Source organism: Trachemys scripta, chromosome 5 (assembly GCF_013100865.1).
Source record: "Trachemys scripta elegans isolate TJP31775 chromosome 5, CAS_Tse_1.0, whole genome shotgun sequence".
NCBI classification, from domain to species: Eukaryota; Metazoa; Chordata; order Testudines; family Emydidae; genus Trachemys; species Trachemys scripta.
Window position 1 is genome coordinate 68540943 of NC_048302.1, and position 21327 is coordinate 68562269.

Here is a 21327-nt window from a genome sequence, read left to right on the forward strand (position 1 = left end):
ACATCTTGATAGTGAATGAAAAATGATAGGCAGAGTGGAAATAGGCTGTGAAGGGCCTTGTAAGTGAAGACAAACTCTGTATAACTGATCAGGTAGTGAGAGACAAAAAGTTATCTTTAAAAATTGGAAGTCAAATCCTACTGAGAAAAATAGAAAGGAACAAACTCTGGCAAGTCAAATGTAAACATATAATTAGACAAGCCAAAAAAGAATTTGAAGAGCAACTAGCAAAAGATACAAAAACTAACAGCAAAAATATTTGTAAGTACATCAGAAGCAGGAAGACTACCAAACAATAAGTGGAGCACACAAGGAAGACAAGACCATTGTGGAGAAACTAAATTAATTCTTTGCATCAGTCTTCACTGCAGAGGATGTGAAGGAGATTCCCATATCTGAGCCATTCTTTTTAAGTGACTAATCTGAGGAACTGTTGCAGATTGAGTTGGTGGTGGTGGTTTTGGAACAAATTGATAAAATTAAACAGAAATAAGTCACCAGGACCACATGGTATTCACCTAAGAGTTCTGAAGGAACTCAAATATGATACTGCAGAGCTACTTACTATGGTATGTAACCTACCACTTAACTCAGCCTCTATACCAGATGTAATGTCTATTTTTTAAGAAAGGCTCCCGATGTGACCCTGGAAATTACAGGCCAGTAAGCCTAACTTCAGTACCAGGCAAATTGGTTTAAACTAGCAAATAAATTATCAGACAAATAGCTGAACATGATTGTTGGTACTCCTGGAGAAATTCTGTGCGACTATGGTGCAGCAGAAAAATGCTCCCTCCCCACAAATTCCCTTTGCTTCCTTGCAGAAAATGATTCCTGTGAGGAAGCAAAGGGAAACTGCACCAGTACTCAACTCACCCCTCCTCAGCAGCTCAGACTAGGGTTGCCAGATGTCCAGTTTTCAACCGGAACACCCGGAAAAGGGACCCTTGCAGCTCCTGTCAGCATCGCTGACCGGGCCGATAAATGTCCGGTTTCAGTGAAGGCAGGCTCCCTATGGCTCCAAGCCACTCCTGGAAGAGGACATATCCCTCTGGCTCCTAGGTACAGGGACAGCCAGGGAGGCTCCCACCGCAAGCACCGGCTCCGAAGCTCCCATTGGCAGGGAATGTGGCCAATGGGAGCTGCGTCTATGGCTGGGGGTGGCGCGCAGAGCCCCTTCGTCTCCCCTGCACTTAGGAGCAGAAGGGACATGTCGCCACTTCCAGGAACTGCCTGAGGTGAGCACCACCCGGAGCCCGAACCCCCTCCTGTGCCCCAATCCCCTGCCCGGCCCCCTCCTGCACCCAAGCTCCGTACCGGAGCCCACACCCCAAGCCCTTGCCCCAGCCTGGAGCCCCATCCTGAACTCCAAATCCCTCGGCCCCAGGCCAGAGCCCCTTCCTGCACTCCAACCTCCTGCCCAATAAGAAGGAGTGAGTGAGGATGGAGTGAGTGATGGGTGGGGCCTCGGGGAAGGGGCGTGGCTGGGGCATTCAGTTTTCTGCAAACAGAAAGTTGGCATCCCTAGCACAGACGTGTCTGTTCGGGCCGCTGGGGAAGAGAGGTAAATCACTCGGGCAGGGAGGGGTCTGGTCCTGGTCATCCAGGGACATTACCAGCTGCGGGGGAGAGGGAGGAAGAGGAGGACAGAGATGGAGTTCCCCCTCCCTCTCCTCCTTCCCTGCATGGAACAGACGGGGCTGGTCAGATCAAGCCCCAGAAACTTTCCCTGGCTGCAGGAAGCTCGGCACCGCCGGGGGAGGAAAGGGCGGAGGAAAAGGATGACAGTGGGAGGCTCAGCATTGGGATCGGGGGTGTGTGTGTGTGAACAGCTTCTTGTACAGTGACCCCTCCCCCACCTGCGCACCCAGAACCCCTCCCCCCAACTCCCTCCACATCAGGAGCCCCCCCACACCGAGAAACCCCTCACGCCCCCTCTGCATCAGGAGCCCCCCGCATTCAGAACCCCCCTACCAAGCCCCCCAAATCCTCACCCCATGAGCCTCAGCCCCTGCATCAGGAGCTCCCCATACCCAGGCCCCCCGACTGAGTTCCAACCAGCTATACCATGACCACCCTCAGACCCACTTCCCCAACCCCCCCCCCACACTGAGCCCTAACCACCTTCACCTGGACTCCCCAGCAGAGTCCTATTCCCCCCTCCACCCAGACCCCCCACCGAGCTGCCTGCACCCAGACTGTGCCACACAGAACCCTGGTACTCTTGAGGGAATTCTGCACCAAAAAAATTGAACAAATTTAAAATTCTGCATATTTTAATTGTCAAAATAACAGAAACACAACAATTAATCACACCATTTTCAATTTTTTTGGTAATTTATTTCAAAATACTTGTCAGCAAATAATTGAAAATGGCGTGATCACATTGTATTATTTTGACAAATTCAATATGCAGAATTTTAAAATATTGTGGCAGAATTTTAATTTTTTTGGCACAGAATTCCCTCAGGAGTATTGTTGGGGAACAGTCAACATGGATTTTGTAAAGGGAAATCATGCCTCATCAATCTGTTAGAATTCTTTGATGGTGTCAACAAACATGTGGACAAAGGTAATTTAGTAGCTACCGGGTACTTGGACTTTCTGAAAGTCCTTGACAAGGTCCCTCACCAAAGGCTCTTAAGCTAAGTAAGCAGTCATAGGAGAAGAAAGGAGGTCATCTTTGGATCAGTAATTGGTTACAAGACAGGAAACAGTAGGAATAAATGGTAAGTTTTCATAGGGGAGAGAGGTAAACAGTGAGGTTCCCCCCAAGGATCTGGACTGGGACCAGTGCTGTTCAGCATATTCAGAAATGATCTGGAAAAAGGGGTAAACAGGTGGCAAAATTTGCAGAGGATACTAAATTACTTAACTATCTTAAGTCCAAAGCAAACTGTGAAGAATTACAAAGGGATCTCACAAAACTGGGTGACCGGATAAGAAAATAGCAGATGTGCAAATTAATGCACACTGGAAAAAATAATCCCAGCTATACATACAAAGCGATGGGGTCTAAATTAACTGTTACCACCCAAGAAAAAGATCTTGGAGTCATTGCAGATAGTTCGCTGAAAACATCTGCTCAATGTGCAGCAGGAGTGAAAAAAAGCTAACAATGTTAGTATGTATTCATTTCCTAATGGTTTCTAAAACAGAAAATATGCCATATTCAATGGTATACCCACACTTTGAATAGGGCATGCAGTTTTGGTCACCCCCACTCAAAAAAGATATGTTAGAATTGGGAAAGGTACAGAGAAGGGGTGGGGGAGAAAGATTAGGGGTATCAAACAGCTTCCATATAAGGAGAGATTAAAAAGAAACTGTTCAACTTGGAAAACAGATGACTAAGAGGGGGTCTATTATGGAGGTGTATAAAGTCATGATATGATGTTGAAAAAGCGAATAAGGAAGTGTTATTTATCCCTTTACATAATACAAATATCAGGGTTCACTCAATGAAATTAATAGGTAGCAAGTTTAAAAGAAACAAAAGGAATTACTTCTTTACACAATACACAGTCAACCTGTGGAACTCGTTGCCAGGAGATGTTGTAAAGGCCAAAAGTATTACTGGGTTAAAAAAAGAATTAGACAATTTCATGGAAGGTAAGTCCATCAATGGCTATTAGCCAAGATGGTCAGGGACAACTCCATGTTGTGTTTGTCCCTAAGCTTCTGACTACCAGAAACCAGGACTGGCAACAGGATAGATTACTTGATTGCACTGTTCAATTCATTCCCTCTGAAGCATCTAGCATTGGGCTAGATGGACCATTAGTCTGATGCAGTATGGCTGTTCTTATGCAACAGAGAAGAGGGAGAGACAAGGTAGCGATGCAAAGAGAAGGCGTGACACAGTAGAAGCAATGGGGAAGGATAATCTTTTCAGCAGCATTCTGGATACATATGCGTGGGGCAAGATTGCATTTGTCAAAACCACAGTAAACGATGTTGCAGTAATCAAAACACAAGATGATGAGAAACCTAGATGAGATTTTTGGCTCTGTAGGTGGAGAGGAAAGGCTGCATCTTAAATACATTGTGCAGAAAGAATCAACAAGATTTAGACATAACGTGAGTGGACCTACAAAGAGATCCATGTCAAAGATGACACCTAGGTTATCGACCTGAGTGATAGACGGGCGGCTAGTGTTGTCCACGGTGATCAAGAAAGGAAGGTGCAGATAGAATTGTAGTGGGAGGGTTGGGAGGAGAAGAGATTGAAAACTCTGTTTCAGCCATGTTCTGTTTGAGCTGACAACTAGATATCCACTAGGAGAGGACAAAGACAGGCAAGGATTATAGTTTGGACAGAAGGCAACAGGTCTGGAACAGAGAGGTAGATCCATGAATCTTCCACATAGAAATGGTAGTTGAATTTTGTGTTTGCAGATAAGATTACCCAGAGATAAGGTGTAGAGGGAGAAGAGGAGATGACCAAGGACAGAGCTGTATAGGTGATTCTTCAAAGAACACGCTAAAGGAGCAATTAGAGAGATAGGAGAAGAACAAGGAGAGGACAGAGCCATGGAAATCAATGGAAGACAAGATTTCAAGAAGAACATGGTCAGTTATGTCAAAGGTGGTTGCCAGGTCAAAGAGAACAAGGATAGAGTACTGGGTTCTGAACTTCAAGTAGAAAGGAATAATTAGTGTCAACAAGAGTTTGGTTTTACTGACATGCAAGGGGCCTGAAGAGCATCTAGGAATGAACTAGAGGAGATGAACTTCAGACAACAATTGCTGACAGTGCATTCAATGAGCTTAGAGATGAAAGGAAAAAAGATGGAGTGGTAGTTGGAGAGGCAAGAAGTGTTAAGGATAGGGTTTTGGTTTTTGTTTAAGATGGGAGAGACTAATACATACCTCTGTTTTTTATGCAGTGGTGTTGTAGCCATGTTAGTCCCAGGATATTAGGGATACAAGGTGTGTGAGATTATATCTTTTATTGGACCAATTTCTGACACGGTTTTGAGCTACCCAGAGCTCTTCCTCATGTCTGGGTAAGGTATTTAGCTGAGACACTCTGGGTAAAAGGTCGAACAGATAGTTTAGAATAAGTCGTTAGCACAAATTCTAAGGGACCATTCAAGGACCACTTCACCTAACTACTTATGCTAAACTACCTGTTCCACCTGGTACTTAGGCGTGACACTCTAAGTACCTTTTCCAGACATGAGGAAGAGCTCTGTGTAGCTCGAAACCTCTCTTTCACAAACAGAAGTTGGTCCAATAAAAGAGATAAAATAGAAGTATAGGTGGATGAGGTTAATAGTTATTTTCTAGTATATTTCAGTTAAATGAAGAGGGCTTTATATTTTTTGCAGTAGTTGATAAATATTTTATGCTTACATGTCTTCAGAATCAGAATGCCCTTCTTTGACATGCTCATCGTCCATATCCTCTATTTCAAGGTTGTCTTGATGTTGTACATCTGCTACAATGGGAACATCAACTAGTGTTCTGTACAACTTGGAAAGATCTGGGAGTGAACATGTTCTTAACATCTGAAAAGGTCATAAAAAACTTCAGTTTAGGATATTCAACAACAAACAAGAAACAGAACTGGAAATTAAAGATCAAATCAAAGTAGGAATACCTGTTTTGATGCCCTATTTAAAATATTATATAAAAAAAACCCTCTACACAGTTAGTAAACTAAGTATGGAACATATGAGACTGCATGTTTTGCCTTTCCACTAAAATGGGAAAATGTTCCTTAAGTGTTGAGAAGGTCTGAGAAACTCAGAACACATGTAAACTGATTTATATAAAAAGAATATTAGAGACTGTTCATTCTCTCGCTAATTATCTTTTTAAAAAATAAGAACTTGACTGAGGTAAAAAACTAATTACATTGGACAAATGATATATACATATGTCTGTTACAGCTTTCCCCCGATTCCATTTTGTTTCTTACAGCTGTCCCCTTACTCCATTTTGTTTTTGTTCTCCTCCTGTGGCCGCCCCTCCCTGGCTGTTAAAGTTGTTTACCAGGGCCACTGCCCTTCTCAAAGGGAGGGCCCCTTAGGTTGTTTACCAAGAGCCATTGCCCTTCTCAAAGGGACGGCCACTTGTACTGCGTGCTAAGTGGGACCACTGCCCTGTTCAAAGGGTTGGTCCTGTTATCACCTTGTTAAACTTGGGCTCGGTGTAGGGTAGGCAGTGTCCAGAGCTGCAAGACCTAATGTTTTTTTGAGATCCTGGGCATGAGTCATAGGCCTCATGTGCTTTTGAGTCCTGAGGTGTGAACTCACGCCTATGGTCCAGGACTCTGCCCAGGCACGTCTCTATGCTCACCTGCAGTTTTTCCCTGTATCTCCTCCCCTGTGACAGAAGGAGCCTATCAGGGACAGGTGGGGAAACTGCCTGAGATTGCCTTCAAGAACAGGCATTTTTGAAACAAACATCAGAAAGGTTCCTGCATTGCTATCTGCTCTGATCAGCCAGGGGTTCTGGGGGGTCCTTTTTCCGCTCTCGTTTTATTTTTGAGCGTACCCCCGTTTTTAACCCCCTCCCCCCACAAAGAACGAATTGCTGCCTGAGAGACCTCCTGATTATCAAGACCGTACCGAGACCTCTTTGCTTCTTCTGATGTTGTTGCTGCTTCTGCCTTTGCTGCTGCTGCCTTGGGGACTGGTAAGAATCCCTCTGTGAAACTTTCTGTACTTTTATTTTATTACTTTAGCTGCTGGCTCTGTTTCCCCAGCACACAGACTCAAGCTAAACCTTGGTCTGTGTCTTAAAACCTCTCAAACTCCTTGGTCTGTATCTGTAATCTGTTTCTTGCTTTGCAGCGCCTTTGCTGCTAGAAATAAGCCTGTGCCTTCCTGGACTGTATCCTGGGCTGCCAGCTTGCAGCCACCCCCCACCCTCGCTTGCAGCAACCACTAGTTAAATCCCCCTCCCCACTTGGAGCTGTATCCTGGGCACACACCACTCTGCCCTCTGGAACTACCCCTAGTATAAGGTGCACCCATTAGGTTAGATTTTGTCCTTTAGTCTAGGTAAGTTGTAATTTCATTTTGCATAGCTGTAGTTAAGTTAGGTTTTGTACCCCACTATTGAAACTCCCTATCCCATTTACTAGAAGAACCCCCCCCATCATTGTCTATTGAAAACACCCTATACACCCCATCCCATCGTATTTCATTGTTAAATTCCCACCACTTCCTTTTTCCTTTAATAAAGAAATTAATTGGCACCCCACCTGTGTGGTAATTGCTCCCCAAGATCCCATGTATCTGCTGGCAGGGACAACATATATTAGGTCAAGTACAGACATTTCCTAAAAAAGTCATTATCAGCTCACTACCATCTTAAAACCACCTCTACAAAACAAATTTCTCAATTAACTTATTAAAACAACCTTGTATAATTAAAATTGGAAAAAAATTTTAAATGTCAGTTTATTTTGCATTATCTGCGGTGTTTGTTTAAGCTGAGAGATGGAAAAGCAAATAAACACAAGTCAATTCAGTTTTTTTAATAGTACATTTCAAGTCAGTTTCATTTAAGTCAGGTCCTCATGGACAGCAGTGTTTTGGAATGTTAGTGGTAAACCAAGAATATTTGTTTAAAAACATTGATTTTATTGTCAACAGAAATTTAAAAAAAATAGAACAAAGTAATTGTTTGCTCTGTGCTCAAACAAGAAGGATATGGTTCTGATAATTAGGTTTCTAGAAACCATACTGTACATTACACACATTCTTGTTGAAACAAAGGAGGAGGTTACTCACCCTGTGCAGTAACTGACGTTCTTCGAGATGAGTGTCCCTGTGGGTGCTCCACTCCAGGTGTTGGTGCGTCCCTGCTCGGAGATTTTGTAGCAGTACTCGTTTTTGTGGCTGCCTCCACAGCTGTGAGTCTAGCTTAATAGTACGCATGCATGGCCGGTCTCCTCAGTTCCTTCTCTACAACGGAGGCTACCCCAACTCCGAAGTAGAGGGGAGGAGGGCGGGTAGTGGAGCACCCACAGGGACACTCATCTCGAAGAAAGTCAGTTACTGCACAGGGTGAGTAACCTCCTCTTCTTCTTCGAGAGATGTCCCTGTGGGTGCTCCACTCCAGGTGACTTAAAAGCAGTGTGTCTCAAGGAGGTAGGGACTTTGGATCTGATAGGAATGCCATAGATAGTACAGCCCTGCCCAAACATATATCAGAGAGAGGGCCTTGAGTAAGAGCATAATGTTTAACAAATGTGTGTTCAGAGGACCAAGTGGCTGCTTTACAGATGTCAGCCAGGGGAACTTTGCGTAAGAAAGCTATAGAGGCAGCCAGAGATCTAGTGGAGTGAGTTCTGATGCCGTCTGGAGGTGTAACCTTCTTCATCTGATAGCACAACCGGATGCACTGAGAAATCCAGTTTGAAAGTCTCTGGGTGGAAATAGGAGTCCCTTTGGAACACTCCGCGATGGAGACAAAGAGTCTAGAAGAATTTCTAAAAGGTTTGGTTCTATCCAAATAGAAGGACAAGGCCCTGCGTACATCTAATGTGTGCATTGTGGCTTCAAACGAGTTGGCATGTGATTTTGGAAAAAAGGTTGATAGGTGTATTGGCTCATTAATGTAGAATGGTGAATGCACCTTTGGAAGAAATTTAGGGTGCAATCTGAGGGTAACCTTGTCCTTGAAAAATTGCATATATGGTGGGTCTGCCATAAGAGCTGCTATTTCTCCTGCCCATCTGGAGGAGGTAATTGCCACTAAAAATGCTGTTTTCATTGAAAGGTTTAAAATGGAGCACGGGGCTAGGGGTTCAAATGGTTGTTGAGTTAGGCAAGATAGTACTAAATGAAGGTCGCACGGAATGGTAGATGGTTTAATGTCTGGGTATAGGGCTTGGAGTCCCTTGAGGAAATGCTTGGTGATTGGATGAGCAAAAACAGAGGTATCATCAATTTTGTCATGAAAGGTTGTAATAGCAGCTAAATGGAATCTGATGGAGCTGAAAGAAAGGCCGGATTGCTTAAGGTCCAATAGGTAGTCAAGTATGAGCAAGAGAGATACCAACGTGGGAGAAAGTTGTTAAGCTGAACACCAATGTGTGAATCGTTTCCACTTTCGTAGATAGGTGGTGTGAATAGATTGTGTTCTGCTATGTAGGAGCACTCTTTGAACTTGTTCAGAGCAATCTAGTTCGCTTTGGGAGAACCATGTAGGAACCATGCTTTGGAGGTGAAGCACGGACAGGTTGGGGTGGAGAAATCGGCCGTGTTGTTGCGATAGGAGGTTCGGGATGAGAGGCAACGAGATTGGTGGTCGAATCGACATTCTGGTGAGGAACGGAAACCACGGTTGTCTGGGCCACACCGGGGCAATCAGGATGACCTTGGCACGGTCTGTTCTTATTTTTATCAGGACCCTGTTGAGAACCGGTATCGGGGGGAATGCACAGAGTAAGTTTCGGTGCCAGGGGATCATGAATGCGTCTCCCATGGAATGTTTGTCCAGTCCCGTTCTGGAGCAAAAATCGGGACATTTCATGTTTTTCGCAGTTGCAAAAAGGTCTATGGTTGAGTGACTCCAAATGCGGAATATGTTGTGAATGGTTTTCTCGTCTATCTCCCATTCGTGATCCCAAGGAAAGCGTCTGCTTAGTTCGTCCGTTGTGGTGTTCATCACTCTGGGAAGATAGGCAGCTGATACCCAGATGTTGTTCGCAAGGCACCAATTCCAGAGCTTCATAGCCTCTATGTAAAGCAAGTGGGAGCGAGTTCCTTCCTGCCTGTTTACACAGAACATGCATGCAATGTTGTCTGTCATTTTGCGTACATGGTGATTCCTGATTAGTGGGAGGAAGTGACGGTATGCATTACGTATGGCTCAAAGTTCTAGGACTTTTATAAATTAATGGAGATATCCCATCTCCTAGAATTGGAAAGGACCTTGAAAGGTCATCGAGTCCAGCCCCCTGCCTTCACTAGCAGGACCAAGTACTGATTTTGCCCCAGATCCTTAAGTGGCCCCCTCAAGGATTGAACTCACAACCCTGGGTTTAGCAGGCCAATGCTCAAACCATTTATGTGCAGAAAGGTTTCGGTTGAAGACCATAGCCCCTGGACTGTGTGGTGAGACATGTGTGCATCCCAGCCTGTCAGAGATGCATCGTAGTCAGTATGAGGGATGGAGCCTCTTGAAGAAAGGGGACTCCAGAGCAGAGGTTGGAGTGAACTGTCCACCACAGTAGAGAATCTTTGACTCGGAAAGGTATGGAGAGTCTTGTTGAGAGCATGCACATTCGGTCTGTAAACCGTACCCAACCACACTTGGAAGCACAACATGTAGAGTAGTGCATTTTGGACCACGAAAGTGCACGAGGCCATGTGACCTAGTATTTGTAGACAGTCACTGACAGTCACCTTGGGCATGTTGCGAAGTTTTGTGGACAGTAGGCTTATGGAGCTGAAGCGGTCGGGTGGGAGAGATGCCCATCCTGTCCTGGAGTTGAGATATGCTCCTATGAACTCCAGATGTTGGGTGGGGCATAATGTGGATTTGCTTTTGTTTATTTGCAGGCCTAGAGATAGCAAACAAGCGACGATAAACCGTGTGGATCGGAGAGCTTCGTCGAACGTTGAGGCTTTGAGGAGGCAATCATCGAGGTAAGGAAATATTACGACCCCTTGTTTTCTGAGGCAGGCAGTAACTACGGCTAGGATCTTGGAAAAAACACGGACAATCCGAAGGGGAGAACCCTGTATTGGAAATGTGTTGAGTCAAGGGTAAAACGTAGGAAGCGTCTGTGGGCCGGGTGTATAGTCACATGAAAATAGGCGTCCTGTAGGTCGAGGGCTGAAAACCAATCACCCTGCTCCAGCGCTGGGATTATGGTGGTGAGAGTAACCATCTTGAACTTTTGCTTTTTGACAAATTTGTTGAGCCGCCTGAGGTCGAGGATTGGTCGCCATCCCCCATTTTTCTTCTCTGTTAAGAAATAATGGGAGTAAAAACCCCTCCCTCTGTGTCATTCTGGCACAATTTCTATTGCTCCCAGTTGAAGGAGATGTTGCACTTCTTTGTGGAGTAGTTGCTTGTGAGAAGGGTCCCTGAAGAGGGACGAGGAGGATGAGTGGGTGGGAGGCAAGGAGAGGAAGGGGACGGCGTATCCAATTGTAACAACCTCTATAACCCACTTATCAGAGGTAATGTTCTCCAATTGATGGGAAAATGGTCATAGGAATAGGCGGGGTCCAAAAATAGGTGTGCTGGCTGAAGTGGGAACGCTGTTTTCTAAACCCTCGACCAAGGCTTCAAATCTGCTTATTAGTTGGAGGGGGTTGAGGCGCCCTGCAGAATTGGGACGCCGCCGCTGGAATCTCGGTCTCTGGCGTTGCTGTTGTTGCTCCTGTGCTCTATGGAAGTGTTGTGTATATGTGGGGTAGCGTGGGAGTTGGTAAGGTTGATATCTATATTGTCATCTCCTGGTCGTAGGTGTCTGGAGACCTAAGGACCAGAGGGTTGCCCTTGAGTCCTTCATTGAGTGAAGCACATCGTTCGTGGTGGAAGCGAAAAAAGTTTTTCACCGTCAAAGGGAAGATCTTCAATGGTACTCTGGACCTCTCAAGGAAAGAGAGAGGAAGAGAGCCAGGAACCTCGGTGCATGACCACCGGTGGTCGATCTTGCTGCAGTATTGGCTACATTGAGGGCCGCTTGAAGAGCGGTACGTGATCAGATTTGTCCCTAGGAAACCAGAGCTGTGAATTGTAGTTCTTTCTGTTCTGGGATGTCATCAATAAAGTCCATGAATTTATTATAGTTTCTGTGGTCATATTTTGCAAGAACTGCAGTATAATTCGCTATACGAAATTGTAACGTTGAGGTTGCATATACTTTACAACCAAAGAGGTCCAAGCGTTTACTTTCCTTGTTGGCTGTGTGGAGCGGGAATACTGTTTGGTCCTTTGGTTCGCAGTGTCTACCACCACCGAGTTTGGTGCTGGATGGGTAGAAAGGAATTCAGAACCCTTAGAAGGGATGAAGTACGATGAAGTACTTCCGGTCCGCTTGTTTACAGGTAGATAGGCTTGTAGCTGGAGTCTGCCAGATGGACTTAGCAGGTTCTAAAAGGGCTACGTTGATTGGTAATGCAATCCTAGAGGAAGGGCTGTAGGATGTCCGTTAACTCATGCTGTTGTTCAGGGACTTCCTCCAAGTTAATTCTCAAGTCACTGGCAACTCTTTTAAAAAGGTCTTGGAATTTTGCGTAGTCATCCCACGGTGTTGGAGGAGGGGGAAGTAAGGCTTCCTCAGGCGTTCCCTCCGGCTCTACTGGAATAGTAGCAGGTCTTGGTTGATCCTGCAAGTGTGACGGTGCTGCCTGGTGTCTTGTGTCATTGGCAGATTCGTCAGGTGGTGGTGCTAGACTGGTGTTGCGCCTGGTTGAGATGGAGTAGTGCATGTGTTCTCGAGGGTACAATGCCCATAGTGCCCAATATTGCCATGGTGGTGGGTAGGGCATAGGTGGTGCTATCCAGGGGTTCACCCCCCAGGGGGCAGGATCCTGAGAATAGGATGAGGTAATTTTTCTATAACCTCTGTTGACTGGAGTCTGGGGATGGGAGTCTTGATATGGTGACACATCCCCCTGTGGTTCAGTTTCCTCCTCACTGGAGGAAGGCTGTTCAGATCCTGACTCAGCCATTGGAGAGAAATAGGCATTCAGCAGGGGAGACTGCGGGATAGGTGATACAAACAGATCTCTTGCCTGAGTAAATTGAAACGCTGAGACTCCTGTGTGAGGTTAAGGCTGTGCAGGAGGAAGTTGCAGTGAGGGACGATTCCTCTGAGCCGGGGTTTTAATTCTTGGCTCACTGCCAATGAGCTCCGTGGGTGCCGGTGCTGGGAGGGCAGCATCAGTCTGTAGGGGGTCAAGCAGGTTCTGGAATGTCGGCACCGCGTCCGTCACGGTGCCAAATGGTGCCAGAAGAGAGGCAGGCAGCTGGAAGCCTAAAGCCTCGGCACCGGAGCTTCGCGCCGCAGCCTCAGGCGGGTTTCGCACGGTGCCGGAGGAGCCCGGCTCATCAAAGGTGCTCAGGCGGGGAAGCACAGGCAGGGAAACTGTTGATCTGCCTGAAGAAATCTTGTGTCTCATAACCTTCTTTGGTGAAGAAGGTTGCCCTTTTTTGTAGATTTTATTTAGCTTCTTTGAGGCGAGGGGACTGTGTCGGGCAGCCGAGCTGGAATCAGCACCTGGGTCTGAAACTGACCCAGAGATTTTTGAAGGAGGAGCAGTTTGAGTCTAAGCTCCCTGTCCTTCCGTGCCCTGGAACTAAAGTTTGCTGCAGTGGGCATATCTTTGGGGAATGTGGGCTTCCCCCAAACATTTTATGCATCGTGAGTGGCCATCTGACAGAGGGATAGCCTCCTTGCATGTAGAACAGCGCTTGAAGCCTGTGGAGCCAGGCATGTCTGAAGCGGCTGCGGCTGACAGGAACAAAATATATATTTTGTAACAGAAAGAAGTGGTAACTAACTATACTAACAACAAACTAACTAGAAGGAAATTGTAACTAGATGAAAGGATTTCTAAACGAGTCTGCTGAGCTCCATCTCAGGCCGGGGACGGTAGAGAAGGAACTGAGGAGACCGACCATGCATGCGTACTATTAAGCAAGACTCAGGGCAGGGGGGCAGCCTCTCTGCATGTGTGACCGTTACGAATACTGCTATAAAAATCTCCGAGCAAAGGTGCAGGGATGCACCAACACCTGGAGTGGAGCACCCATGGGGACATCTCTCGAAGAAGAACTCTAAGGCCTACACTATGAAGTTTACCAGAAAAATGGCATTCTAAAAATACAGCCTTGAAATATCTCAACACAATTTTGAATCCTCCTGACAAAACCCTGAACTTTTGCTGGTCAAGTTAAACCAGTTCCCCAAGTGACATAAGTACCGTTCTATCAGCACAATGACAGTGTGAATGCTGAAGTAGACGTACCAGCAGTACAGTACTCCAGCAACAAGCCCACAATGCAACTGTTTCCACTGCAGTGACCACTCTGATCAAAGAAGTCTGCTGCCCTGGAGTCATAATGACCAGAAGCAAACCCCCTTGTAGGCCTGAGACCTGATCAACACCCCCCACCCCAATATTAAACCAGCCTTGGGTGAAACTTGGAGTTCACCACTAAAACTGAAAAAAGGAACGTTCTGATGCTGATAAAGCACCCCCACCTCAGGAATGTTCCTAACGAGACTTATAACCACCAAGGTTGTAAAAACGCTGGGAAATGAGAGAGGATACAGAAAGACTCAACAAATGGTAAGATAAGCTCTGATCAGCGTTTTATGCTGACCATCTGGACAAAGGAGACATGCAAGGTAGGTGCAACAGGGACAAGTTTCAATGCCAGGCAAATGGGAAGGAGCTACAGCAGGCTTACCAGGAGACAAAGGAGAGCAACAAAAAGTCTGGAACTGCTCTCAAGAATTGCTGCTATTATGTGCAACTCAATGCCATTCTGAGGAGGGATTCCTATTATTGACAACAGACACCCATGAGCTCCAGAGGAAGGCACCCCAGAACTGCAGAATAAAAAAGAGCTCACTAAGGTGGGGGACATGGATGATTCACAGGGGATGTGGACGGTACGCAGCCAACTGAGAGCCAGAAGCTCTGACGCCCAGATAGCGAACTAAATCACTGAGGAAGAGGACTCAGAAAGACAGCACTTTTTACTCCCATTTATGTGGCTCTTTAAAAACCAAACATCCAACCAATCAACCACTTTCTCAAGAGCACCAAACATTCCCTCACTCCCTCAAATGGTAGCTGACTGCAGGCAGGCAGGCAGGCAACAAAGGAATTATATTTTAAAGTAACCAGTTTATTTTAAGAGCATGAACTAGCTGTACTAGGCAAAACCAACAGAATGAGGCCCTACTTCATTTGATTGTGCAGCTATTTGTCTTTTCACCTCCATGTTGAGCTGACATTCCAAAGGATATGCATTGCAATTGTAGCCATGTTGATCCCAGGATATTAGAGAGACAAGGTGGGTAACGTAATATCTTTTATTGGACCAATTTCTGTTGGTGAGAAAGTTTTTGAGCCACAAAGCTCTTCTTCAGGTCTGGGAAAGGTACTCCAAGTGTTACAGCTAAATGCAAGGTGGAACAGATTGCTAACTACTTATGCTAAACACGTATTCTAAGAGACCAGTCAAGACAATGGACAATCCTCAGATATTCCACCCCAAACACTTTGCCAAACTCATCCATTTCATCCTCACCCATAACAATTTTACATTCAAACAAACAACATTTTGTCTAAACCAAACAAACATTTTGTCCAAACCATAAATATAGCCATGGGTGCTTGAATGGGTCCCCAATATGCCAATCTCTTCATGGACCTCCTTGAAAAAGAATTTCTGAACAAATGCACCACAAAACCAATGACATACCTAAGACACATTGCTGATATTTTCCTCCTCTGGACAGACTGCGTAAATGCCTTCATAGATGTCCACCACATGTTCAACAATCACCAGCTATCCATTAAACTCTCCCTGGAACACTCTCAAACTAGAACCAACTTCCTGGACACTACAATCAGCTTCAATAAAGGAACTCTACAGACAACCATATGCAAGAAACCCATAGATCACCACATCTACCTTCACAGATCCAGTAACTACCCCGCATCCTCCCAAGAAATCAGTTATCTATAGCCAGGCACTCAGATACCACAGAATACGCTTGGAGGAGAACCTCCAGGATATATTCCTTAACATACACAAAACCACCTTCGCCAGACAAGGACACTCCACCAGAAAAGTAGACTGCATCATGGAACAGGCCACCCAAATACTGCAAGAGAACCTGCTTCAAAAGAGAAATAAACCCCCCTCCAATCACAGACCCCCTAGTTGACACCTACTACCCCACACTGGAACCCATATGGGGTATCAAATAAACAAAATCCCTGGATCCTATTCATGCCTATCACAACATGTGGTATATCTCATCCAGTGCCCGAAATGTCTCAACTATGTGAGTGAAACCAGACAATCACTACGCTTTTGAATGAACTCTCAGAGGAAAATGATAAAAGACAAAAAACACCCCATCACCTTTAGGTGAACACTTTTCACAAAGTGATCACTCTATATCTGACCTATCAGTCCACATCCTCAAAGGAAACCTGAACAACACTTTCAGAAGATGAGCCTAGGAGCTGAAATTCGTAACTCTGCTAGACACCAAAAATCATGGACTGAACAGACACACTGGATTTAGGGATTATTACAACCATCTGCAACCCACTAACCCCCTCTTTTTGTCTTATGACTGCAGCGGTATTAACGAGCCACTGTACCTTGAATGATCCCTTAGAATATGTGCTAACTACTTATGCTAAACAATCTGCATCAGACTTCTCGAGAAGCCCCCCACCCAATATGCACCCAATTCTCGGAAGAATAATGAGGAAGGTACTGAAAAAAGGGAACAGACCCCAACTCTTTTATTTTCCTATTGACGTATAATTTGTACTATGTTTGCGGTTTGTAAGAATAAAAGCAGCCTGCGAGCTGTGATTGTGGGTGTAGTTCATGACTGCAACCCCCAACGCTTTGGTATGTATTGCAATAAACTGGCCTCAGGCTTGAGTCTGTGAACTAAAATTAATGCAGGGGTGACTTTTTCCACAACACTTGCATTTAGCTGTGATGCTCCGAGTATCTTTCCCGAATCTGAAGAAGAGCTCTGTGTGGCTCGAAAGCTTGTCTCTCTCATCAACAAAAGTTGGGTGCGTCTAATAAAAAAATATTACCTCACCCACCTGGTCATTCCAAAGGGCAGTGATACAGCGCTGACAATAGAGGATCATTAAATCAGGATGTCCTCAATTCAAATAAAAACATCCTAGACAACAGGCTGGCTCCCAACCCGAGGAACCATTTGTCAGTGAAGAGGTTACCTGTAAGGGTTTGATCACCGGAGGAAGCTGATCAAGGAGTCACCTAACAGTGGGGACTGGAAAATATTAAAGAGCAGGGGTTGACCATTTTCCACCAGCTCAAGCTCAGGGAAACTGCTGTAGGAGCCTGATGAGGCAGAGGAGAACTCTGCCTATCTGAACTCAGATGGCTGCCCAGAGTAAAGATAAGCTACAGTGAGTGACATATATTCAGGGTTTTTGTTGTTTTCTAAATGATCTGTATTTTCTTGTGCTTTCTCTCAAGTAAAGAGCAATGGTGTTTAAGAATCCTATATACAGATTGTACACATGTGCATGTTATGTGCTAAACCTACCTCGGGCCCCTAGAGTTAACCTATGAATCCAGGATGCCTATAAGGGTGGAGTTCTGCGAAGGGGTAGCTAAAAGGATGCACAAACTATGGGGAAGTCTGAGAAGTCAGAACTTTGTCCAGGGATAGGTGGTTGGACCATGAAGCCTCAGGTCTCAGGAGGAGTGTGTGTGAAGGAACTGCTGAGACTGTTGACATCACCAGGAGTGGAACCTTTGGAGCGACTGGTCAGGGTGACAGCTGGAGAGTGGCACTCAAGAAAGGGCAATCTGGGAATTGTAACAGGGCAGTCACAGGGAACTGGGAGTTGGAGGACCAGACAGAAGGTCTAGCTAGATTTACCTGAGAAGTGGGCTAACTAAAGAAAAGTTAGACCTCTGCGGCGGGAGCCTGAAGAGATCTCAGCTTGGTGTCCTTATCCCCAGATACTTCCCACAAAGGCAGATCACGGTGGCCTTTGGAGGGAAGATACTCCTCAGAGAAGGTGAAGGATTCCCAAAGTCATCCCAGTAACTCAACAAGGCTTGGTACTGAGAGGTGACATCAGACACGTTATGACACACTACTTATGTATATTTGTAAATAAATAAAAAGCTCAAGATAGACTTACATAGACAGGGTAAGATGAGCGGTTTATGTGTATAGAACTATTTTTAATGCTTCCAGTTCCATGTTATATTATATTTGTTCTTACTTAATAAATAATAATTTATTTTCACTAGATCTAAGCCTCAGCCTGAGATGTTGTATTAAGTTATTGAGACACCTGAATGTTGCTTCTTGAAGTGACATTATGTAATAATTACCACATGCTAGAGTGTATCTCTGAGTTTCCAGTCCCTGGGGAGAAAAGGCTAAAACCTTTTAACTCTAAGTCTAAAAGAGGCAAGGTGAGAGTATTGGATGGTGGCAGCAAATGTACCAGATAAAGAGTCACCAAGTACACGCGTCCGCTGTCCTCCAGAGGGGGTCAGGTAACCTCAGGGTGCTAGACAGAAAGCTGCAACCCGAGTGTGTTCTTAGACACCCCAAGCCTAGGGGCAGTACCTGGACACTGTTCAGACTCCGGAGCTTTAAAGCATATGGGGATTCAACATTTGGGTTCCCTCAACATTCTGGAGGGAGAGCTCAACTAGATCTGCGACCTGTATTCCTAATGATTTGAGCTTCATGTACATTCCCTGACCACCCAATGTCATGTCAGTACAACATCCGTGGTGATCCACCAGTACTTGTAAAACCATGAAAAAGTAGCCTTTTCTCTTTCTCTACTTAGAAAGAAGAGCATGGGTGGGAGGGCAGGGCACTGATTCAGGGAATGAATCTATTATTTCCTGCAATTGCCCAGACTCACAACGTTGTGCAGTAGGACACGCTTAAATGGCCTTGCACACCTGGGTGACAACCACTCCCATCATAGGTTTTCCAACACCAAACTGATTTCTCACTGATCAACAGCAATTTAAGGTTACAAGCTTCCAGAGAGTGTTTCCCACCTATTTCTCTACTGTCAGAGCAGCTCTTGTTTTGGTGTGTCTGCACTGCAGTGCTGGGAGTTGTTTAACAAGCTCACCCAAGAACCTGGCCTTCTACATCCAAAAGTTCTGAAGCCACTACTGGTCATCCCCAGTTTGCACCATAATTCGATCCCATCACTCAGTGCTCGTTTCACAGGGCCACAACCACTGCTCCACCACGTGCATCTGGGAAGTAATACCTGCAGCAGCTCACCAGTTTCACTGTCTATATCATCCACTTCTCCTCAGTAATCTCAATATCCCAGCTACACAGCTGGCTACACAGTTGTGGGTCCGCAAATACAAAAAGAGCTCCAACGATCTGTGCAGCTTCTGAGAGTGACATAGCTGAGACTGAAAATTCAGTGTGAAGAAGTAGATTATGGGATGGACAAGAGGGAATTTGAACATTTCTCAGGGAATTGTGGGACTTAAAGTACACTGAAGAAATTTCCCAAAAGGTGGTGCACTGGTCAGTGGTGTTCGGGACACTAGAATGCGTACCCATAGTACCACAACCAGCTGATGTAACCTGGTGCTGTGAGGAGAGATTGCACCAGCTAAGGCAGCCAAATATTCATAAATTCTAAGACTGGAAGGGACCTCGAGAGGTCATCGAGTCCAGTCCCCTGCCCTCATGAATGTTCCCTTCTTAAAAAGCTATGACTGTAGCTATACACTGACAGAACTTTTCCCAATAAAACTTTCTAGTGTAGATAAGCCCTGGAAAAGATAAGATTTAGTTTAATAAAAAGTAACATAACTGTTTACTTGCCTTTGGATTGTTTGCATCAAACAGGCCAGTAGAGAGCCCAATCAGTAATGAACTTTTGCCTTTCCTTTTTGCTGGCGATACAGATCGTGAACGAGGTGGAAAAGGCTCTTCCAGTGAAGACTGAGCTGACAGAACTGGTGAGGTTGTTGGTATGGCTTGTGGTTGTGGCACCTTCTGGAAAAAGGGTTCAGGTTGCATAGAGTCACAAGTGTCTGGGGATGGTGAGAGAAATAAGGTTACAAATCCATGTAGACAAAAACTCCAAGCCTCTAAGCAAATGGCAACAAGGGTTGAATTAGGATAGTCCAATTATATCATAAAAAGAGCCATATCAGCTAATTTCTACATTTGAGATTCACTTGCTTTTATATATTGTTTTAATATAAATGGTCAAAAATGTTTATGCTAGGAAATGCAATTCAAGTTTTGCCCCTCCTTCGTTTACCAAGACCTTTAAAAACATAGATGCAAAATATTACTAAGTTGAAGATTTTTATTAATCAATATTCAACTTTTGAAAATTGTGTAAGTTGGCCATATGCAAAGAAGTACTTTACAGTGTATACTCTGTTGTCATGTTTTTACACCGCTTAACTGTATCTTACAAAACTAAGGTGGTTCATTTTCATTAGTGTAAGGTATATTTGTGAAGGGTATACTGCTTATAGTTTATTACAGAGAAGCTCCCATAAGGAGTTACTGCAAGAAAGTTTTGACCAACCACATTTCATTTGTAAATTACTATATAAAATCTTGTACATTATGTTAAAACCTTAAAGCACAAAAGTCTAATATATATAGTCTGATGAAATTTACAAGTGTAATTAGTTGACAGTATTTTATCACAATACAAATCTTAATATAGAAACAATCATGTAAAATACTATACATGTTCTGAAATATTCATTTTATGTCAGGGATACCGAATCATCCCTAAAATGTGTGGATAGTGAGAACATATTTGTTTAATAATTGTTAATAATTAACTGTTGCAGCACAGTCCACTCATTCTGATAGTTTTATTTCTACTTTGTCCTGTTCTAGTCTTGTATGCAATATAGTGTAAGACAAATACCCATTATGGGAAATGTGGAACTAGCTATTAAAAATACAATATTTTGTGTTTATGTGTGCACCATATAAATTGGAGCCCTAAATTTCACAGGAGCAAAGAATTTCCTTAAAGTTTCCTCTATCCTGGATCTATAAAGGTTTTATTATTATTATTATTACTACTACTTTTATTTTCTAGTGGCGTAAGTGTACCTGTGCTTCATAGAAGACACTAAAAAGACAGGCCACTTCCCTGAGCAGCTTACTAGATGAAGAAATATAAAAAAATATTTCCAAATCTATGTTTACTCTACCTTCACTAAAAAACACCTAAAGACTTTTTGGGGTTGTTTGTTTGTTTGAAAAATGCAACAGAAACCTCCGTTCTCCCCAAGAGTTTACCAATTTCTGCTGAAATAACCCAGGACAGAGGATGTCCTCTTCAAAAGAATGCCAAAGCACAGTGGAAGAAGATACATACACCCCACCTTAACACTAGAAATCCAGATCTAGACAGTCATGCTCCAAGAACGGATGGCATTAACCCTGTAGGGGGTGTGCTTAAGAACATCCAAGTGATACACTAGATAGCCTCCGATAATGTGACTTGTGAAGCCTTGTCTGCAAATTCAACCTGTTCTCCCCGGATGGATGCCCCAGAGCAAGAAACTGATACAAGCATAGAGTGCCCAAAATTACCCTGTAGTACCGCT

At 44.5% G+C, this 21327-nt stretch overlaps 1 protein-coding gene across 9 annotated transcripts in view; it reads right to left on the minus strand.

Moving 5' to 3' along the window:
- The window catches only part of NEK1 (NIMA related kinase 1), a 137695-nt gene that overhangs the window by 14690 nt on the left and 101678 nt on the right, over positions 1–21327 (minus strand). For all 9 annotated transcript variants that reach the window (XM_034770721.1, XM_034770722.1, XM_034770727.1 and 6 more), the window contains 2 exons: positions 19562–19773; positions 5359–5513 (listed from right to left, as the gene is read on the minus strand). In XM_034770721.1, the coding sequence (XP_034626612.1) occupies positions 5359–5513; positions 19562–19773 (367 nt within the window). The remainder of the gene's footprint in view (positions 1–5358; positions 5514–19561; positions 19774–21327) is intronic.